This window comes from Microtus pennsylvanicus, chromosome 10 (genome assembly GCF_037038515.1).
Source record: "Microtus pennsylvanicus isolate mMicPen1 chromosome 10, mMicPen1.hap1, whole genome shotgun sequence".
NCBI classification, from domain to species: Eukaryota; Metazoa; Chordata; class Mammalia; order Rodentia; family Cricetidae; genus Microtus; species Microtus pennsylvanicus.
The window spans coordinates 79,559,533-79,575,417 of record NC_134588.1 but is presented as its reverse complement, the minus strand read 5'-3'; the positions used below and the strand labels follow the sequence as shown (position 1 = coordinate 79,575,417).

The window sequence follows — 15,885 nt, the reverse complement described above, 5'->3', positions numbered from 1 at the left end:
CAACAATGCTGCTAAGGTGGGCCAGAATAACCTTTTCAATAAACCATGCTGGACACATATGCAGGAAAAAAATACAATTGGAAATCATGTTAAGTAAAAGAGGTCAGATTCAAAAGACAAATACCGCATATTTTATTACATTTGGAGAACCATGCTAAAGTTTTATATATCCAATATATGTAATTATCTATACATGTATACTAAAGATAAGATTTTAAATAAATATCATATTTATAAAAGCAGAGGAGAGAACTAGCTGTATGAAGAAAAGGAATCAGCTGGAAAAGCCTGAAGAGGCATATGGGGAAAGGATAGAATGAGAACAAATTATAATAATACGAATATTTGCCGGGCGGTGGTGGCGCACACATTTAATCCCAGCACTCGGGAGGCAGAGGCAGGCAGATCTCTGTGAGTTCGAGACCAGCCTGGTCTACAAGAGCTAGTTCCAGGACAGGCTCCAAAACCACAGAGAAACCCTGTTTCAAAAAACCAAAAAACAAACAAACAAACAAACAAAACCCGAATACTTGAAGAAGCCATGCTAAAACCCACTACTTTGTATACTAGCCAAAAAATCAATAAAATAATTTTAAAAAATCATGCTAGAACAAATATATATGACTATGCAAAGAAGCAAATTGAACTCTTTCTTATACCACCTGCATTGAAACAGGGAAAATTATAAATATAGGGCAAATTATAAATCTAAATATAAACAGCTAAGAATATTAAGCCTTTGAAAGAAACTATAGGTATAAATCTCCATGACCCTGGCTTAAGAAAGATACCTTTCTTATATCTGACACCAAAACTCAAGCAACAGAAATTAAAAAGGGATTTAACGCAGTATCAAGGATGTGGAGAGAGTGTGACCCTCACATTGCTTCCCAGTAAGATGTAAAACTGCACAACTGCTTTGGAAAACAGCAGGGCCATGCTTTAAGTAGTTAACACATACCTAACAGCAAATACATTCTGGGGCACATACCCAAATTTGTGAAAACTATGTCTACATAAAAACATGTACACATATGTTCACAGCAGCCCCCAAGGAGAAAACAACTCCAATGTTCATCAACTTATGAATGAATGAATAATATAGGATATATATATATATATATATATATATATATATATATATTAGAATATTACTTTGCAATAAAAACAAAGTACTGTGCTAAGGATGTATCTCAGTTAGCATGCTTGCCTAACATACATAAATCCTAGATTCAATCCCCAAAACCACAGAAACAAGGCATGATGATGCACACCTATAATCCGAGAACTTGGGAAGCAGAGACGAGAGAATCAGACGTGAAAGCCACTGTGTCTCAGTTACACAGCAAATTCAACATCCTCTGCAGGAACCAGGAACACATATGTAGGCAAATACTCATACACATAAAATAAAAGAAAAACTAAATGGAAAAAGGAAAGCATGAACCTATCATAAAGATCTGGGCTCAGGAGAGTATAAGAATACTGCCAATACTCCTCTGAGGAAAGAGGAAATTTCTTCTTCAGAGGGGAAAAGACAGGAAAATTTTTTGATATATTTGGTTATAGAATGTAAGCTACCAAGACTCTTGGAACAAAGTGATTTTCCACAAGAATATTAAGATAGATACAGATGTACAGACTGATTATAGAGATATATAATTATGTAGACATACAGATAACTGCAAACATGCTAATATTTCTGAAAAAAATTAAAACAAAATAAAGCTGACAAAAGACATATAATTCAGTTGCTATTAATAAATGAGTACTAAAGAAGACCATATTCATTTTCTCATAATTTGATATTATTCACATTAGCTTTCAAAGTAAAAATCTCAACAAAAGTATTTGATATGAAGCTAAACTCAAATATTTCTTCAATAATTAGGCAAATAATAAAACACTTGTATGAAAAAATAATTTAGGGCCAGCAAGATGGCTCTGAGGATGAAGGTACTTGCTGTGCAAGCCTTGACTCTATGTCTCCTAGTGAGCTTCAACTATCAACTTGACACAGGCCAGGGTGATCTATCTGAGGGAGTTTCAGATTGGTCTATGGGCTATGAGCATGCCTGTGGGTACCATCTCCAGGCAGGGGTCTTGTGCTGTCTATGAAAGTTACCTCAGCAGAGGCTAGGGAGCATGCCAGTCAGCAGCGTCCCTCCATAGTTTCTGCTTCTGATCTGGTTTGAGTTCTTGACCTGACTTCTCTTACTGATGGCCAGTTACCTGGAAGTATAACCCAAGAGACCCTTGCTTCTCCGAGTTGCTTTTGGTCATGGTGTTGACTATCACAGCAACAGAAAGCTAACTGGGTCGCCACAGAAGCAGAGAACCCAACTCCACAAAGCTGTCCTCCTACCTCCATGACATGGACACATACGTATTACATACATAATAATAATAAATAAAAATTTAAAGTATGGACACAGTCCATAACATAGATGAACTTTGAGAACTGTGTGAGAGGCCAGTCACAAAAGATCCCACGTTATGTGAGCACTGTGTGAAATGCTCAGGTCAGGCAAATCTACAGCAACAGAAAGCAGGTTAGCTGTTTCCACCATGAGGAGTAGAATGACTGCTAAGGAGAATGGGTCTATAGTCCTGTGGATGCACTCCAATCACTAAATTATAGAGTTAAAATGCTTACATTTTTATTGTGTGGATATGGGTGCCACATGTACACATACCATGTGTGAACGTCTATGGTGACATGTGACTTACTGCTCAATAAGAACATTTTACAAAGAAAATATACAATTAACTACAATTTACAAGGCATGAATTTTTGTGGCATAATACTTTTGTACACTGTAAAATTTGTTACTTGTATTAGTTTAATAAAATGTTGATTGCAGTAGGTAGCCAAGCAGGAAGTATAGGTAGGGAAACCAGACTAAGACAATTCTGAGCTGAGCAGTGGTGGCGCACGCCTTTAATCCCAGCACTCGGGAGGCAGAGGCAGGCGGATCTCTGTGAGTTTGAGGCCAGCCTGGTCTACAAAAGCTAGTTCCAGGACAGGCTCCAAAGCTACAGCAAAACCCTATCTAAAAAAAAAAAAATGAAAAATAAAAACCAGACAAGGTCTCGCTATGTAGTCCTGGCTGACCTTGAACCTGAGCTCCCACACTAATCTTCCAGTTACTGGGGCTGCACGCGTGTGTAGCACAGGCCCAGCTTCATTCACTCGCTTTTAACAAACATCAGGATCTGCAAAGAGAACTAAGGCTTCTGACCGAGCTTCTGTACATGACCTTCACGGGCACACTGCACATCACTTAGGAGTATTAGGAGTTTGAGACTAGCCTGGGTTACGTAACAAGACCCTGTCCACAACAACATAAAAATAAATAAATAAAAGTATGGAATACACATGTATTTACTTTTGATAGACTTCAATATTTGGAAATAACAGGCAGTGAATGCAATTTTATGGCTATGAAACAATGACTATCCAAGACTTTGAACACTATCTGAAAGTCGTGTGCTTCTCACTGAGCTAGCAACAATTTTACCAATGAACATATATTGACTAGCTGTCTTTCAAGTCTAAAATAAAGGTGAGAAAATGAAACACTGAAGGCTAAACAAATATTCCCCGGCCTCTGCAAATAACTCACAGAAAGGTCACATCACACTTTTAACCTTTACAGTGTCACTAGATACCAAGATGGGGCAATGAGTTATGATGGAACAGTCAGCTGTTGATTAAAAGTGAACAAAGTCTTTAGTATACCTGTTTTAAGACAATTAGATCCAGATAATTCTTTAAAATAATCTTATCCATTACTGGGAAATTATGCTTTCAAAAATTGGTATTTGTCACTCAGGGAAATTTCATTCTCCTGCTTAAGCTCTCAATTAATTATATTATAAAAGATTGATATTTGAACTTTTTGTCACTTCCAGTCTTATGCAATAAATATTTTCCATCAAATTAACAAAACATCACCCTTTGTTTCCTTACCTATAGAATGTTTTCTTCCTAGCAAATGGCAAGCAGCTCAGACACTGTCTGTAGATCCTGTTCTCATCTGTCTCCAGTTCCGAGCCACACTGTGCACAGCCGGCATATGTGATGTTGGGAAGAGAAGAGAAGATATGCTTCAGGGAACTGCGAGCATTTAGAGCTATCTTCTGAGCTGCTGTGACAGCAAACACCAGCTCTGAAACCTTGGCTTTAATTAGAACCACTCCTATATAAAAACGAAATATTATAGTTACTAGAGCCAACAATATCTTTGACAAACACAGCAAGCAATGTAGTGTGTTAACAGTCAGTTAGGTATAGGCTACAACCAAGGTCGTTCTTGGAATTCATCCCTTCCTAGAGAATCCCAACTCACTTAGGGCTTCCATAAAGAACCTAGAACATAATGGACGATTTGCCTGAACCTGAGTGAGTCTACGTGACCATTCCGAAAGGAGTGGATGGGAAAGCATGGCTTCTTTTTCATTCACTGTAACCTCAAGCATGTCAACTCACCTAACAATTAACTTATTCACTACATATATACTGAATATCTACTGTATCTACTATGATCTTTGGATCCTAACTCATTTTCCCCTTTCTGCATACCAGTATATCCTAGGAATCTATCTGAACATCATTCTCCTCTCCATACTCATTTAAAGGTGTCTTTAAGCTTGCACACTTGTGTTTTGTTTTGTTGTTAGTCATCTTTCCATCACTGAAACAAAACATGTGACATAATTTAAAGGCAGGAAGATGTACTCGGACTCAGGGGTTCCGAGGTCTCAGTGCAGGCATGGTGGAGAGGAGAGCAGAGCAGGGTAGCTCACATCATGGCAACCAGGAAACAGGGAGAATGCTGGAGCTAGTTTCCCCTTCCCTTTTCTACCATCTGGACCCTGGCCAACGAGATGCTGCCACCACAGTTGGAAATGTAGCACAAATAATAAAAACCCAAGACAGATACTGGGGTTCAAGCTGAAGTTCCTGTCTCTTCCCCTTTATATTTCTCTCTCGGCCCAGCCATATCACTCCTGTCTCCAGCTCCCTAGTGCTAGGATAAAAGGTTTATGACTCCAAACACTGGGATTAGAGGTGTGAACCACCAACACCTGGATCTGTTTCTGGATCGATCTTGTGTAGCCAAGATAGCCTTGAACTCAAAGAGATTCATCTGCCTCTATCTCCCAGGTCCTAGTACTAAAGGTGTGTGCCACCACTCCGTGGCCTCTACGGGAGCTCTGCATTCTGATGTTCAAGCAAGCTCTATTTATTAAAGTACAAATAAAATATCGCCACACAGAACAGGCCTTCCCTTGGTTAATTGTCTTTGGAAAAATCCCACAGACACATGCAGAGTTGCACTTCACTAAATTCCTAGTGCTTCTTAAAGCAATCAATGTTAACCATCATGATCCTCTCAAAATTATAGATCAAGATGTATCATGTTAGCCCCTGTTCGGTTTTCTGGCTCTCTTTTGGAATTCAATAGTGGTGGCTCTCCTTAATATCCTTGATTTGTCTGAGTGTCTTGGAGCTCGGAAATGCTTTCATCATTTCTTCTATCCAGGCCATGTATCTCTACATAACTTAGTGGGAGTGGCCACATAGTTTGTAAGCTGTAGCAGAATCAACATTACTCTTTCTCACAGCTATGTTCAATCACACACATACAAAAATGGAAAAATGCAGTAATTTCAGAAGACTTTTCATATAATCATTTTACAACCTTGCATACCTATTTCAAAAATTCCGAAGAGGCCACTGTAAAAGTGGACTTTGCTTTCAGGGGTATTCTAGAATGCTGGGCACTAAATTCTGCCTCCTGTCGGAGACACTGGGTATGCTCAGCTCTTTACAAGGAGCCGCCCTTCTCTGGCTGCGGCAGCAGGAAGACAAACTTACAACATCTCGCCAGCTTGAGAGCCCCTTTCTCTTGCCTTTTATTTAATGGGGAAAAAAAGGGCTACGAAAAGTTGCTCATTCTTGCATGTTCTCTTTCCATCTTCATATTTAAACAAACAATGACAGAAACCATGTGCCTGTTCTTGTGATTGACCATCAGAGAAAGAAAAGGGCTAAAGAGGCCTTTTGAATACACCCTGTCAAAGGCTGGCTACAACAGTACAGTTGGGTACCCAATGGGTACCAAATACCCCAGAATTTCTAAAAACATTGCCAGTGCTCAGCATCATCCCCAAGCTAGTGAGGCTGTATCTCTGCTACCACTAATCATTAGTTCTGTGGCAACCTCATCTGCTGACTGAGGTTGCTTATTTTTATTTTTAAGTCTAATTCTAGGTAGTGATCCTAACAGGTCATTATCTTGTATAAGCAGTAGATAAAGCTGACTCCTCCACAGAAACAAATAAAAACTGCAAAGTGGCACAGCCCCTTGCTGCCTATGGCCTTCTTTCCTATGGCAACCATCTCTGGGGTTCTATGGAATTTTGAAGGTAAACTCAGTTTAAAAATTTATATAAGCCTTCATTACCCAAGATTTCACCACTCAGTGTAAATCTGGATTCTACTTTGCCACAACAACTTCAAGTTTGAAAGTGGTATAAAAGGTATCACTAAAAACACCTGTATTTGCTGGATGGTGGTGGTACACGCCTTTAATCACAGCACTCAGGAGGCAGAGGCAGGTGAATTTCTGTGAGTTTGAGGCTAGCCTAGTCTACAAAGAGGGTTCCAGGACAACCAGGGCTGTTATACAGAAAAACCCTGTCTCAAGAAAAAAAGAAAGAAAAAGGAAGGAAGAAAGGAAGGAAGGAAGGAAGGAACGAAGGAAGAAAAGCTTACATTTTTTAAAAATCTGGGCTTCTTAAAAATACTAATTTAACTAGTATTTTTAATTGTTAATATTAATAGAGACCTCAGTAGCATTTCTTATATGGAATTATTTTCTAAGAATAAAGTTATTATTTTCAACTAAAATGCTTTTGTTCATTTCATTCTGTTCTTGCATTTTTCTTAGCTTAGTTGGATGACGCAGCAATGCTAGTCTACACTCATCCTGTAAAGCATAGATACACATATATTAGTTATTTTCTCATCACTGTGGCTACATACCAGACAAACAGCACCTGAGGAAAGAAGGGATTGTTTTTGTTCAGAGTTCTAAGACTGCATTCGGCTAACGGGGACGGCATGAGCAGAGGAGCGAGGCAGCTCGCACACTGCATCCTCAGGAAGATGGGTGCTGCGGCTCAGCTCACTTCCTCCTTTTTCCATTTTTATTCAATCAGGACTGGAAACCATAGGATTCAGGGTGTGTGTTCCTTAGTTAACCTTCTATGGAAACGTCACAGACACATCCGGGTTATGTCACCTAGGTGCATCTAAATCCAGTCAAATTGCCAGTGAAGACTAATCAACACAAGATATATGAATAACATGACTAGTGAGAGCTGATCTACCATTTGGTCAAAGTGGAACAAGGACTACATTTATACTCTCATCTTGTTATAAACATACACACTCCTGGCACATAGTTCCTAACACTCTAGGTATCTCAGAATGATGAGAGTATTCTTTGTATTCCAGAATCTGATATGACTTGGGCCATGGCGCTAGTGTCTGGGCCCCTTGGACATCTTGACTAAGTCTACATGGCCAGAACAATTCCCAGAGCTCCCACAGGGATGGGAATGGTGTCTTTAGCAGCCAAAGGAGAAAAGCTCACAACTCACAGAGCGTGGGCAAACCCAGACCCTTTACTGCACAGGAAATTCATGGTATTAATGGTCCACATTGTTGGGGGCGGGGATCTCAATTTCCATCTCAAATGAGAAAAAGCAAAACCCAAGCAGGTAGAAAAAAAGAACTAATACATATCAGAAGAAAGGTGAAAAAAAGAGAAAACAGAAAAATCACTGAAACCAAATGGTGATTACAATCAGTAAAATGAATAAAATAGAGAACAGAGTGAACCAACTCCTACTATCAGGTAAGACTGACAGCATTACCTAGTCTAACAATATTCAAAAGAATAGTAGGAGAATGACTTATCAATAACTTATCAATGTGCATCAATAATTTTTGCTATGTCAATAATTTAAAGGAACAAATTCATGAAAACTACAAACAAAAATTCACTCAACAAGCAGATAATCTTAACAGCTCTGTATCTATTAAATACATTGAATTTACAGTTAAAACCTTTCAACAGTGAAAATCTCAGAGCCTAGGATGGTGGTATACACCTGCAATCCCAGCCCTGGAGTGGCCAAGAGCAGGAGGATCATGAGTTGGAGGTCAGGGCAAGCTTTATAATGAGACCCTGTTTAAAGACAAAAGCATAATTATGCATGAAAATATCAGGTGTTCCTTAATAGTTTAAAATAAAAATAGAGTTAGAGGCAGAAGACTAAGAAATCAAAATCTGGTTCAGCTATTTGTAGAGATCTAGATTTCACTTTCTTTTGTGAGGTGTGTTCAAGACAGGGTTTCTCTGTGCAATAGTCCTGGCTGCCCTGGAACTTACTCTATAGACCAGGCTGGCCTCGAACTGAAAGAGATCTTACTCTATAGATCCGCCTACCTCTGCCTCTAGAGTGCTGGGATTAAAGGAGTATGCCACCACTGCCCAGCTATATTTCATTTCCATATTTAATTATGTATATTCTCAGAAATGGCAGCCTCTTTGCTTATACTAAGATGAGAAACATTTTACATATGTAAAGACCATACCTGAATACTTATCCTTTAGGTGGGTTGCTAAGTCTGATGTCTTGACAAAGGAGGAAATGCTTTCTTGAAATTTTGCTTTAAATGAAATTGCTCTTGTATCATCATCGAACAGGCATTCACAGGATGACCACAGTGTTGTGTGCAACTCTAAGTTTTCTAGTATGCAATTGCGTTGAACAAAAAGGTACTTAAATTCCCAAATACAATCTTAAACAAACAAACAAAAAAATGTCACCAAAATAAGAAGTCTCTGCTCAGAATCAGATTAAGTAGACTAACCTAACTAAATCAGCTAAACATAACTTTTATCACTAAAGAATTTGGACAAAGCAGACAAAATATAACTGTGTGGTTAAAGCAATTGAATTTAAAAGCTACAAATTATCTCTCTATAGAGTCCATGCTGGCTTTGAACCCTTACTCCTCCAAGCACTGGAATTAGATGTGTGCACCACCACACCTGGCTAGATATCATTTAAGAATCTCTTCTAATTTCCTGGCCCCTCTAAACAGCTGCCTTTCAGAACAGCACATTCTCATTTTGAGATATAGAAAGGTTTTTTGTTAACTAGTTGAGTTTTTTTAGGACAACGAAATGTGTGGTATTCTAATTCCCTCAGTAAGAACTGATTTTTGTTGTTTTATTTCTGTTCAGAATTGACAAATATGTCCATATAAGAAATTCTACATTGAGGCCTTTATTAATATTAACAAATAAAAATACTAGTTAAATTAGTATTTTTAAGAAGCCCAGATTTTTTAAAAATATAAGCTTTTCCTTTCTTTCTTTCTTTCTTTCTTCCTTTCTTCTTTCTTTTTTTTGAGACAGGGTTTTTCTGTATAGACAGCATCATTAGATAGATATTGGATAGGTGCTAGAAACTGAACACAGTTCTTCTACCAACAGCCTATAACTAGTTATCAGGAAAACAATTGTGCTGAGAAATTTCCTTTTTCCTTAGTATAATTGGGGGGATTTTATTTTACAAGATAACAGTCTATCACTAAGGAAAGCAAAGGCAAAGATTCAAGGCAGGAACTTGAGGCAGATGCAGAAGATCATTATCTACAGAATTGCTCCCAGTTTCCTATACAGAACAGGCTGGCATGGTTAGAAATTTCACAGGGTAGTAGGTTCTCCTACATCAATTAGCCATCAAGAAATTTCCCAAAGACCAAGAAAATGGGGCCATTCTTCAACTGAGATTGCGTCTTCCCAGATGAGTCAGGTTGACAATGAAGATTAGCCATCACATCTTTCCTTTGTGTTATTTTAAACAGTCTACAAGCTTCTCTAATGGTCAAAAATAGACGCTTATTATACGTAGATGTTTTACAATACCTATGATTCCAACAGTAACATTAATAATTTAATATTATGTCATTTTCTTTTTTAATTTTTTTACATCCCAACCACAGCTTCCCCTCCCTCCATTCCTCTCAGCTAACCCACCTCCTGCTTTAGTCTAATTTTAAAGTTGAATATACAACAGAGAACATGATTATCTGAAAAGAAAGTCTATACTGCTGTTGTTTAAAGATTCGAACCATTGGGCTGTTAGTAGAATGGCCAACATGCATAATATGCTGGGCTTGATCTTCAGCACTGTACAGAACAAGAGTGCTGGCCTGTAATACCAGACACCTGAGAAGTGAAGACAGGAAGATCAGAATTCAATACCATTCTCAATTATGTGGTGAGTTGGAGGCCACTCTGGGCTAGTCTCTGTCTCAGTAACAACAAAAATCAGTCCTTACCACGTTATTTGAACAGGTGCTACTGTGTCTAAACACTGTTTTGTTACTGTGGTTCTAGAGAAGCTAGCTGAGTAAGGCAAGTAAATTGATTTATGGCAAACTTGAGGAAGTTATAGTAGGCAAGCTAGGATGTTAACTGGATTACAAACATCCATGTAGATATAACTGTGACTCTGGATAATAGACAATCATAAACTGGGGTTATTTGCATTACTTTACTTAATTAGCTATAAGAGTACTTTATCATATTTTGTTATGTATTTGAAATGGTAGATTTCTTTTTAAAACAACTGCGTGAAAATGGTATTTGATTCTGTATAGATTATTTTATGCTTACCTAATTATTCTTTTGTTTGTTTGCAACAGGGTCCATGTAGCACAGGCTGGCCTCAAAATACCGAAGTAGCAAAATATAGCCCTGAACTCCTTCCTGACCCTCGTGCCTCCATCTCCCAAGTGCTGAAATTACAAGCATGGACACTATACACAAGCCCAATTACTCTTAGGAAATATAATTTATGTTGCCTGTGCCCTCATTAGAATCTAAGCTGTGACCACTGCAAGCTGCATACAAAGTATGCTAGCTTCCTGCTGGCAATGAGTATTTCAAATAAATGCAAATTTCTTACTATTCTCCCTTAAAACATCAATTTTATTATCGTTATTATTGAATATAGACTACTTGGTGATCATTTCTGATTGTAAGAGCTAAGTTTGTTCTTTTTAAGAATATATGAAAGCCAGTGCCTATTTCAGAAGTTCATACGGAGATGGCCTCAAGAACTGCTAAATGAATAAAAGGAAGGTTAACAGTTTCTGAAAGTACAATTGTTTCCTTAAATTACCCTCCAAAATTGTTATTTTTCTATTAAAAGGCATTGTCTTGAGGTATTGAAGCAGCTGTTAAGACTTTAAGATGATGAGGGTATAAATAAATTTAGGTGTAATTAGTGAATTCAACAAAAGCAATTTATATCATAATTCCTGGATTCCTAAGTTTTCAGTATTAACTATAAAGCCATGGGACTATCTAGAGATACAATAATTCTCCTTCTGTCAGCATAAAGTCCCTAACCCTAAACCAGCCACACTGAGAAAGTAGCGGGCGCTCTGCCCCATCACTTTACCCCTGACCTACATTTGCTTGGCATGCACTGGACTCGTGTTCACGGCTGAGATACCGTGCTCACTGATCATGTCTGCCATCGATACATGTTTGCCAAATTTCACAACTGGACAAACATCTGTCACTATTTGATCCTAACATAAAAGTCAGACTTATCTCAAATCCTAGTTAGGGCTATTAATGATTAAAAGACAGTGGGGCAGACCCTACCTCCAGATAAGCACTTGATAGACAGAAGTTTGAACCACAACATTAACTCATTCAAGTACAAAATAGTGAACCAGTTGATCAATGCCAAATTATTTTCAGAGTAGGGTGACTCAAAAAACACTATTTAAACTCTCAGGCTGTTAAAATCAGAATTTCTCAGCAGTGAAGTAAGATACTGTACTAATTTTTGAAACACCCCTTTTAATTTAATGCACCATGAATTATTAACTTAGGCTTTTAAACAATGTACCACTGGGCCATACTTTTTAAGCAAGCATTCTATAAAGGTTAAGAGTTCATATTTTTAACTGTAATAAAAACCCAGGACATAGCAATTAATTCACCAGGAAATGTAACTTGAAGACTTAATGTAATTCCCCCAACATCTGCCTTCTGTCAGAAAGGAACTCATTTATAAGAGCACTCTGCTGAAAAACACAAGCTGCAGACATTACATTTAAAGAGCATCTCTGAGGGGCTAGAAAGATGCTCAGCAGTTATGAGAATGCACTGTGACTGCAAAAGACCAAATGTTCCCAGTGCCTAGGTGACTCCCACTCTAGGGAATCTAGAAGCCTGATTCTGGATGCCAGAGGCACCTGAACTCGCATGTACATACGCACAGACAGACAGACAGAAAGACAGACAGACACACACACACACAATTTAAAAATAAAATCTTTTAAAAAACAGAACATTATTTGAAGGAGATAAAGTTTTTACTAATACCCTCATATAGTAAGCCTGGGAACATTCGAGCCTTTATTTTGTCACTATTAATTACAAAGGACTTCTAGATAACTAAATTTCTATAAGTATAAAATTAAAGCAAAAAAATTTTCAGAGCATTTAATCACTATTATTTCAAATGCTATAATCTCTTCAAAGTCTCCACATCTCAGACAAGCAAACATTAATCATTTACCAAGGTATAAGCAGGTTAAATGCTTTTTTCCCAATATATTTACCCTTTTTCCTTTGAAGCTGAGTATACCAGGCTGCTCCAGGACCCCACAATACAAGCACATAATGGTGACCTTGAACCTGCTCCACAGTTAACACAACTTTCCTTTGCTTCTGTCCTCTATAACTATATAATGCCTCTGGAAAAGGAAAAAGAAGCTAGTTGATATTACCCTGCTTGGGTGATAACATAGGATGTCATGATAAACACACAGTGGTGATCAACTAATGCACCAAGATGGCCTCGCACAGGTTTTATGAGCTAACATTAAAGAGACACTCAAAATATTTACCTGTCAATACAGTGACATCCACTACTCTGAGTACTGCATGGACTAATGTATCAGGCTGCAGCTGCTCCAGTTCCACAAACTCCACGGTGCTCATTTTCTGACGCTGCCTCTGAGGCAAATCTTTGAGATAGGAATGTTTTGAAGACACGTATGCCAGTAAGTCCTGAAGTGTAACATTGGTAACTACATTGGAATCTAAGAAACACAAAAAGATGGACAAAGGAAGGCATCATATTTTGCTGGTAATCACAAATATAAAAACAGCTGTGGTGGTTTGAATAAGAACGGTCCCCATAGGCTCATATATTTGAACACAGTCATCAGGGAGTAGCATCTCATAAAGCATTTAATTAAGACTTGCTTATGGTTTCAGAGTTCATTATCATCATGTGGAGTAGGGCAGCACACAGGCTGGAGAAGCAGCTAACAGTTCTACATCTGGATCTATGGGCAGCAGGGAGACAGTGCCATTGGGCCTGGCATGAGCTTTTGAAACCTCAAAGCAAACAGTGACACACTTCCTCCAACAAGGCCACCCCTCCTAATCCTTTTCAAGTAGTGTCATTTCCTATGTAACATATGCTTACATGAGAATTAGGGGAGGCAGTCTTTGTGTGTGTGTGTGTGTGTGTGTTTGCTATGCTGTGTGGAATTTGTTTGGGAAGAGAAGGGTGACTGCTTCACAGCATCTTGAAAGTGCTAAGGACAGCATCCTAAACTTGAATGGTAGAGGGTAGCAAGTGCAGGAGTCTGTTAGGTGGCTTGTAGGATGTGTCCAAGTGATGTGCTAAAGAGCTTGTTGAGGAAGGACTGTTGTCACGATGGCTGGGAAAGATGGGACCAAATTAGACTAAAGACTGGGGAGTCAATAGATAGTTTCAGGATCATTAAAAATTTAAAAAATAATGAAAAATCTGAGCCTGGCTATAGATTGAGAACAGAATGAAATTTTTGGAGATGATAATAATAGTTTCTATTGCCTAACAATATCAAACTTTATTTTTTGAGTAAAGAATAGGCTGCATATTTTATAGAAATTAGGTAATGTTTTATATGTTTTTATATCTCACAACATAAAGCAGTTTATAAAAAATATTATGCACAGTGTTATTTTTTTTAAAAAAAACTCCTGAGAAGAAGCTAAGTCTGCAAAGACTGACTCCCTGATCAGAATGTCAACTGTAAGAACGGCGCTTGATTATTCAGTCGTAATACTATTTCAATGATTTTACTCTTCCTCTCTCAATGTTCATTTTACTTTTTAAAGATTGTTTCATTTTCTGTATATGACTGTTTTTCTGTGCACCACAGGAGTTCCTGGCACCCACAGAGTGTGTCAGATCCCCTGGAACTGGTCGTGAGCTACTAGATGGGTGTTAGGACTCAAACCCAGGACCCTTATGCAAAATGTACTCCCGGTCACTGAGTCAATTCTCCGGATTCTGTTTTTAATTTTGTTGAAGCAAACTTTACAGCTGTACATACAATAAAATATGCATATTTTAGAAGCATTGACTGAAGCCGCAGATGGTTCATCAGTAAAGGAATTTACTTCCAAGCCTAATGACCTGAGTTTTGACCCAGGACTTACATGGTATAAGGAGAGAAGCAACTCACAGAAGTTGTCTTCTGAATTTTATACAGGTACTATCACCCCATGTAAACTAAGTAAATAAAATATTTTAAAATATGGATAAATGAACTTTGCTGATCAAATTTAAATTCTCCTGAAGGAGAATATGTGACATATTTGTGGCCAAAAGATGTTACCCAAATGTACTTTTTTGTTTTTGTTTTTTTAGAACAACAAGAGTTTATAAACTAATTTGAGATTTTTTTTCTTCCTCCCATTAACATGTTCATCTGCATCTACTCCATCTGCCACACCAGCACCTAATTATCCACTCACTCACTCACCAGAGGATCATCTACCATGTGACAGGTACCACACCAGGTGCTCAGGAAACGGGGAAAAACCACATCCCAATCTCGACATAGAGAGAGTTACTGATTGACCTAGAGACAGACGGTAGCAAACACTCAGCACAGAAAGTAAACTGAGGAGAGGGTTGAATCTCACTCAGTGAAGTGTTTACCTAGCGCTTGGGTGGCACTGGGCTCTGCCCCAGAACCATAAATGCCCATGAGGGATAAGAGGAAGGGGACGGAGAGTTGGGGAAAGGAAGAAACGTTCCTGAAAACTTACACACAGAAAAAGAACTACTTAGAAAACAGTTGGCTAGACTCTCCAGGGGATGAACTGGAAAAAGATGAATAACAGTTACAAGAAGAGTGAAGTGACAGCTGAAAGTGTCTTGTACAATAACAAAACCAAAAAAAATACAGTCTATCCCAGAGGCATTTGTGTGGTCTGGGGAGCTCCTCCTCACAGAAGTGACTAGACTCATGCTTGAGACAAAAACAAAAACAAAAAAAAAAAAACAAAAAAACAAAACCTCAGTAAAAGCTGTCTTTAGAGAAAAAGGGAAGGAAGGAACAACAGTTGTAGATAGCAACAGCAGAGGAAGAAGAGAGGTCCCAGGAAAAGCCTCTGCTCTCAGCATTTAACAGAGCGTCAGCAAGACCTTGACTTAGAAAGAGCTCTGAAGTTTCAGTGCCTTGGTGCGGGTTGTAGACCTCAGTGAGTCACATGCCTGGGACACTCCCGGTAAATGTCATAGAATTAGACTCTGAATTCTGGCAAGAGAATACCTCTAGGTGGAGGAGAAGAAACGGGATCAAAACTCGACAGCTCAGGCTGGAGAGATGCTCAGTGTTTAACAGCACTGGCCACTCTTCCAGGGAACGGAAATTCAATCCCGGCATACTCATAGCAGCTTGCAGCAGTCTGTAACTTCAGT

General features: G+C 38.5%; 1 protein-coding gene across 4 annotated transcripts in view; it reads right to left on the bottom strand.

The window, feature by feature from the left end:
• Positions 1-15,885, bottom strand: part of Shld2 (shieldin complex subunit 2) — an 86,262-nt gene that overhangs the window by 2,392 nt on the left and 67,985 nt on the right. For 3 of the 4 annotated variants that reach the window (XM_075988721.1, XM_075988720.1, XM_075988718.1), the window contains 4 exons: positions 13,025-13,219; positions 12,737-12,871; positions 8,675-8,881; positions 3,974-4,202 (listed from right to left, as the gene is read on the bottom strand). In XM_075988721.1, coding sequence (XP_075844836.1) covers positions 3,974-4,202; positions 8,675-8,881; positions 12,737-12,871; positions 13,025-13,219 — 766 coding nt within the window. The remainder of the gene's footprint in view (positions 1-3,973; positions 4,203-8,674; positions 8,882-12,736; positions 12,872-13,024; positions 13,220-15,885) is intronic. The other variant, XM_075988719.1, reaches the window with a different exon arrangement.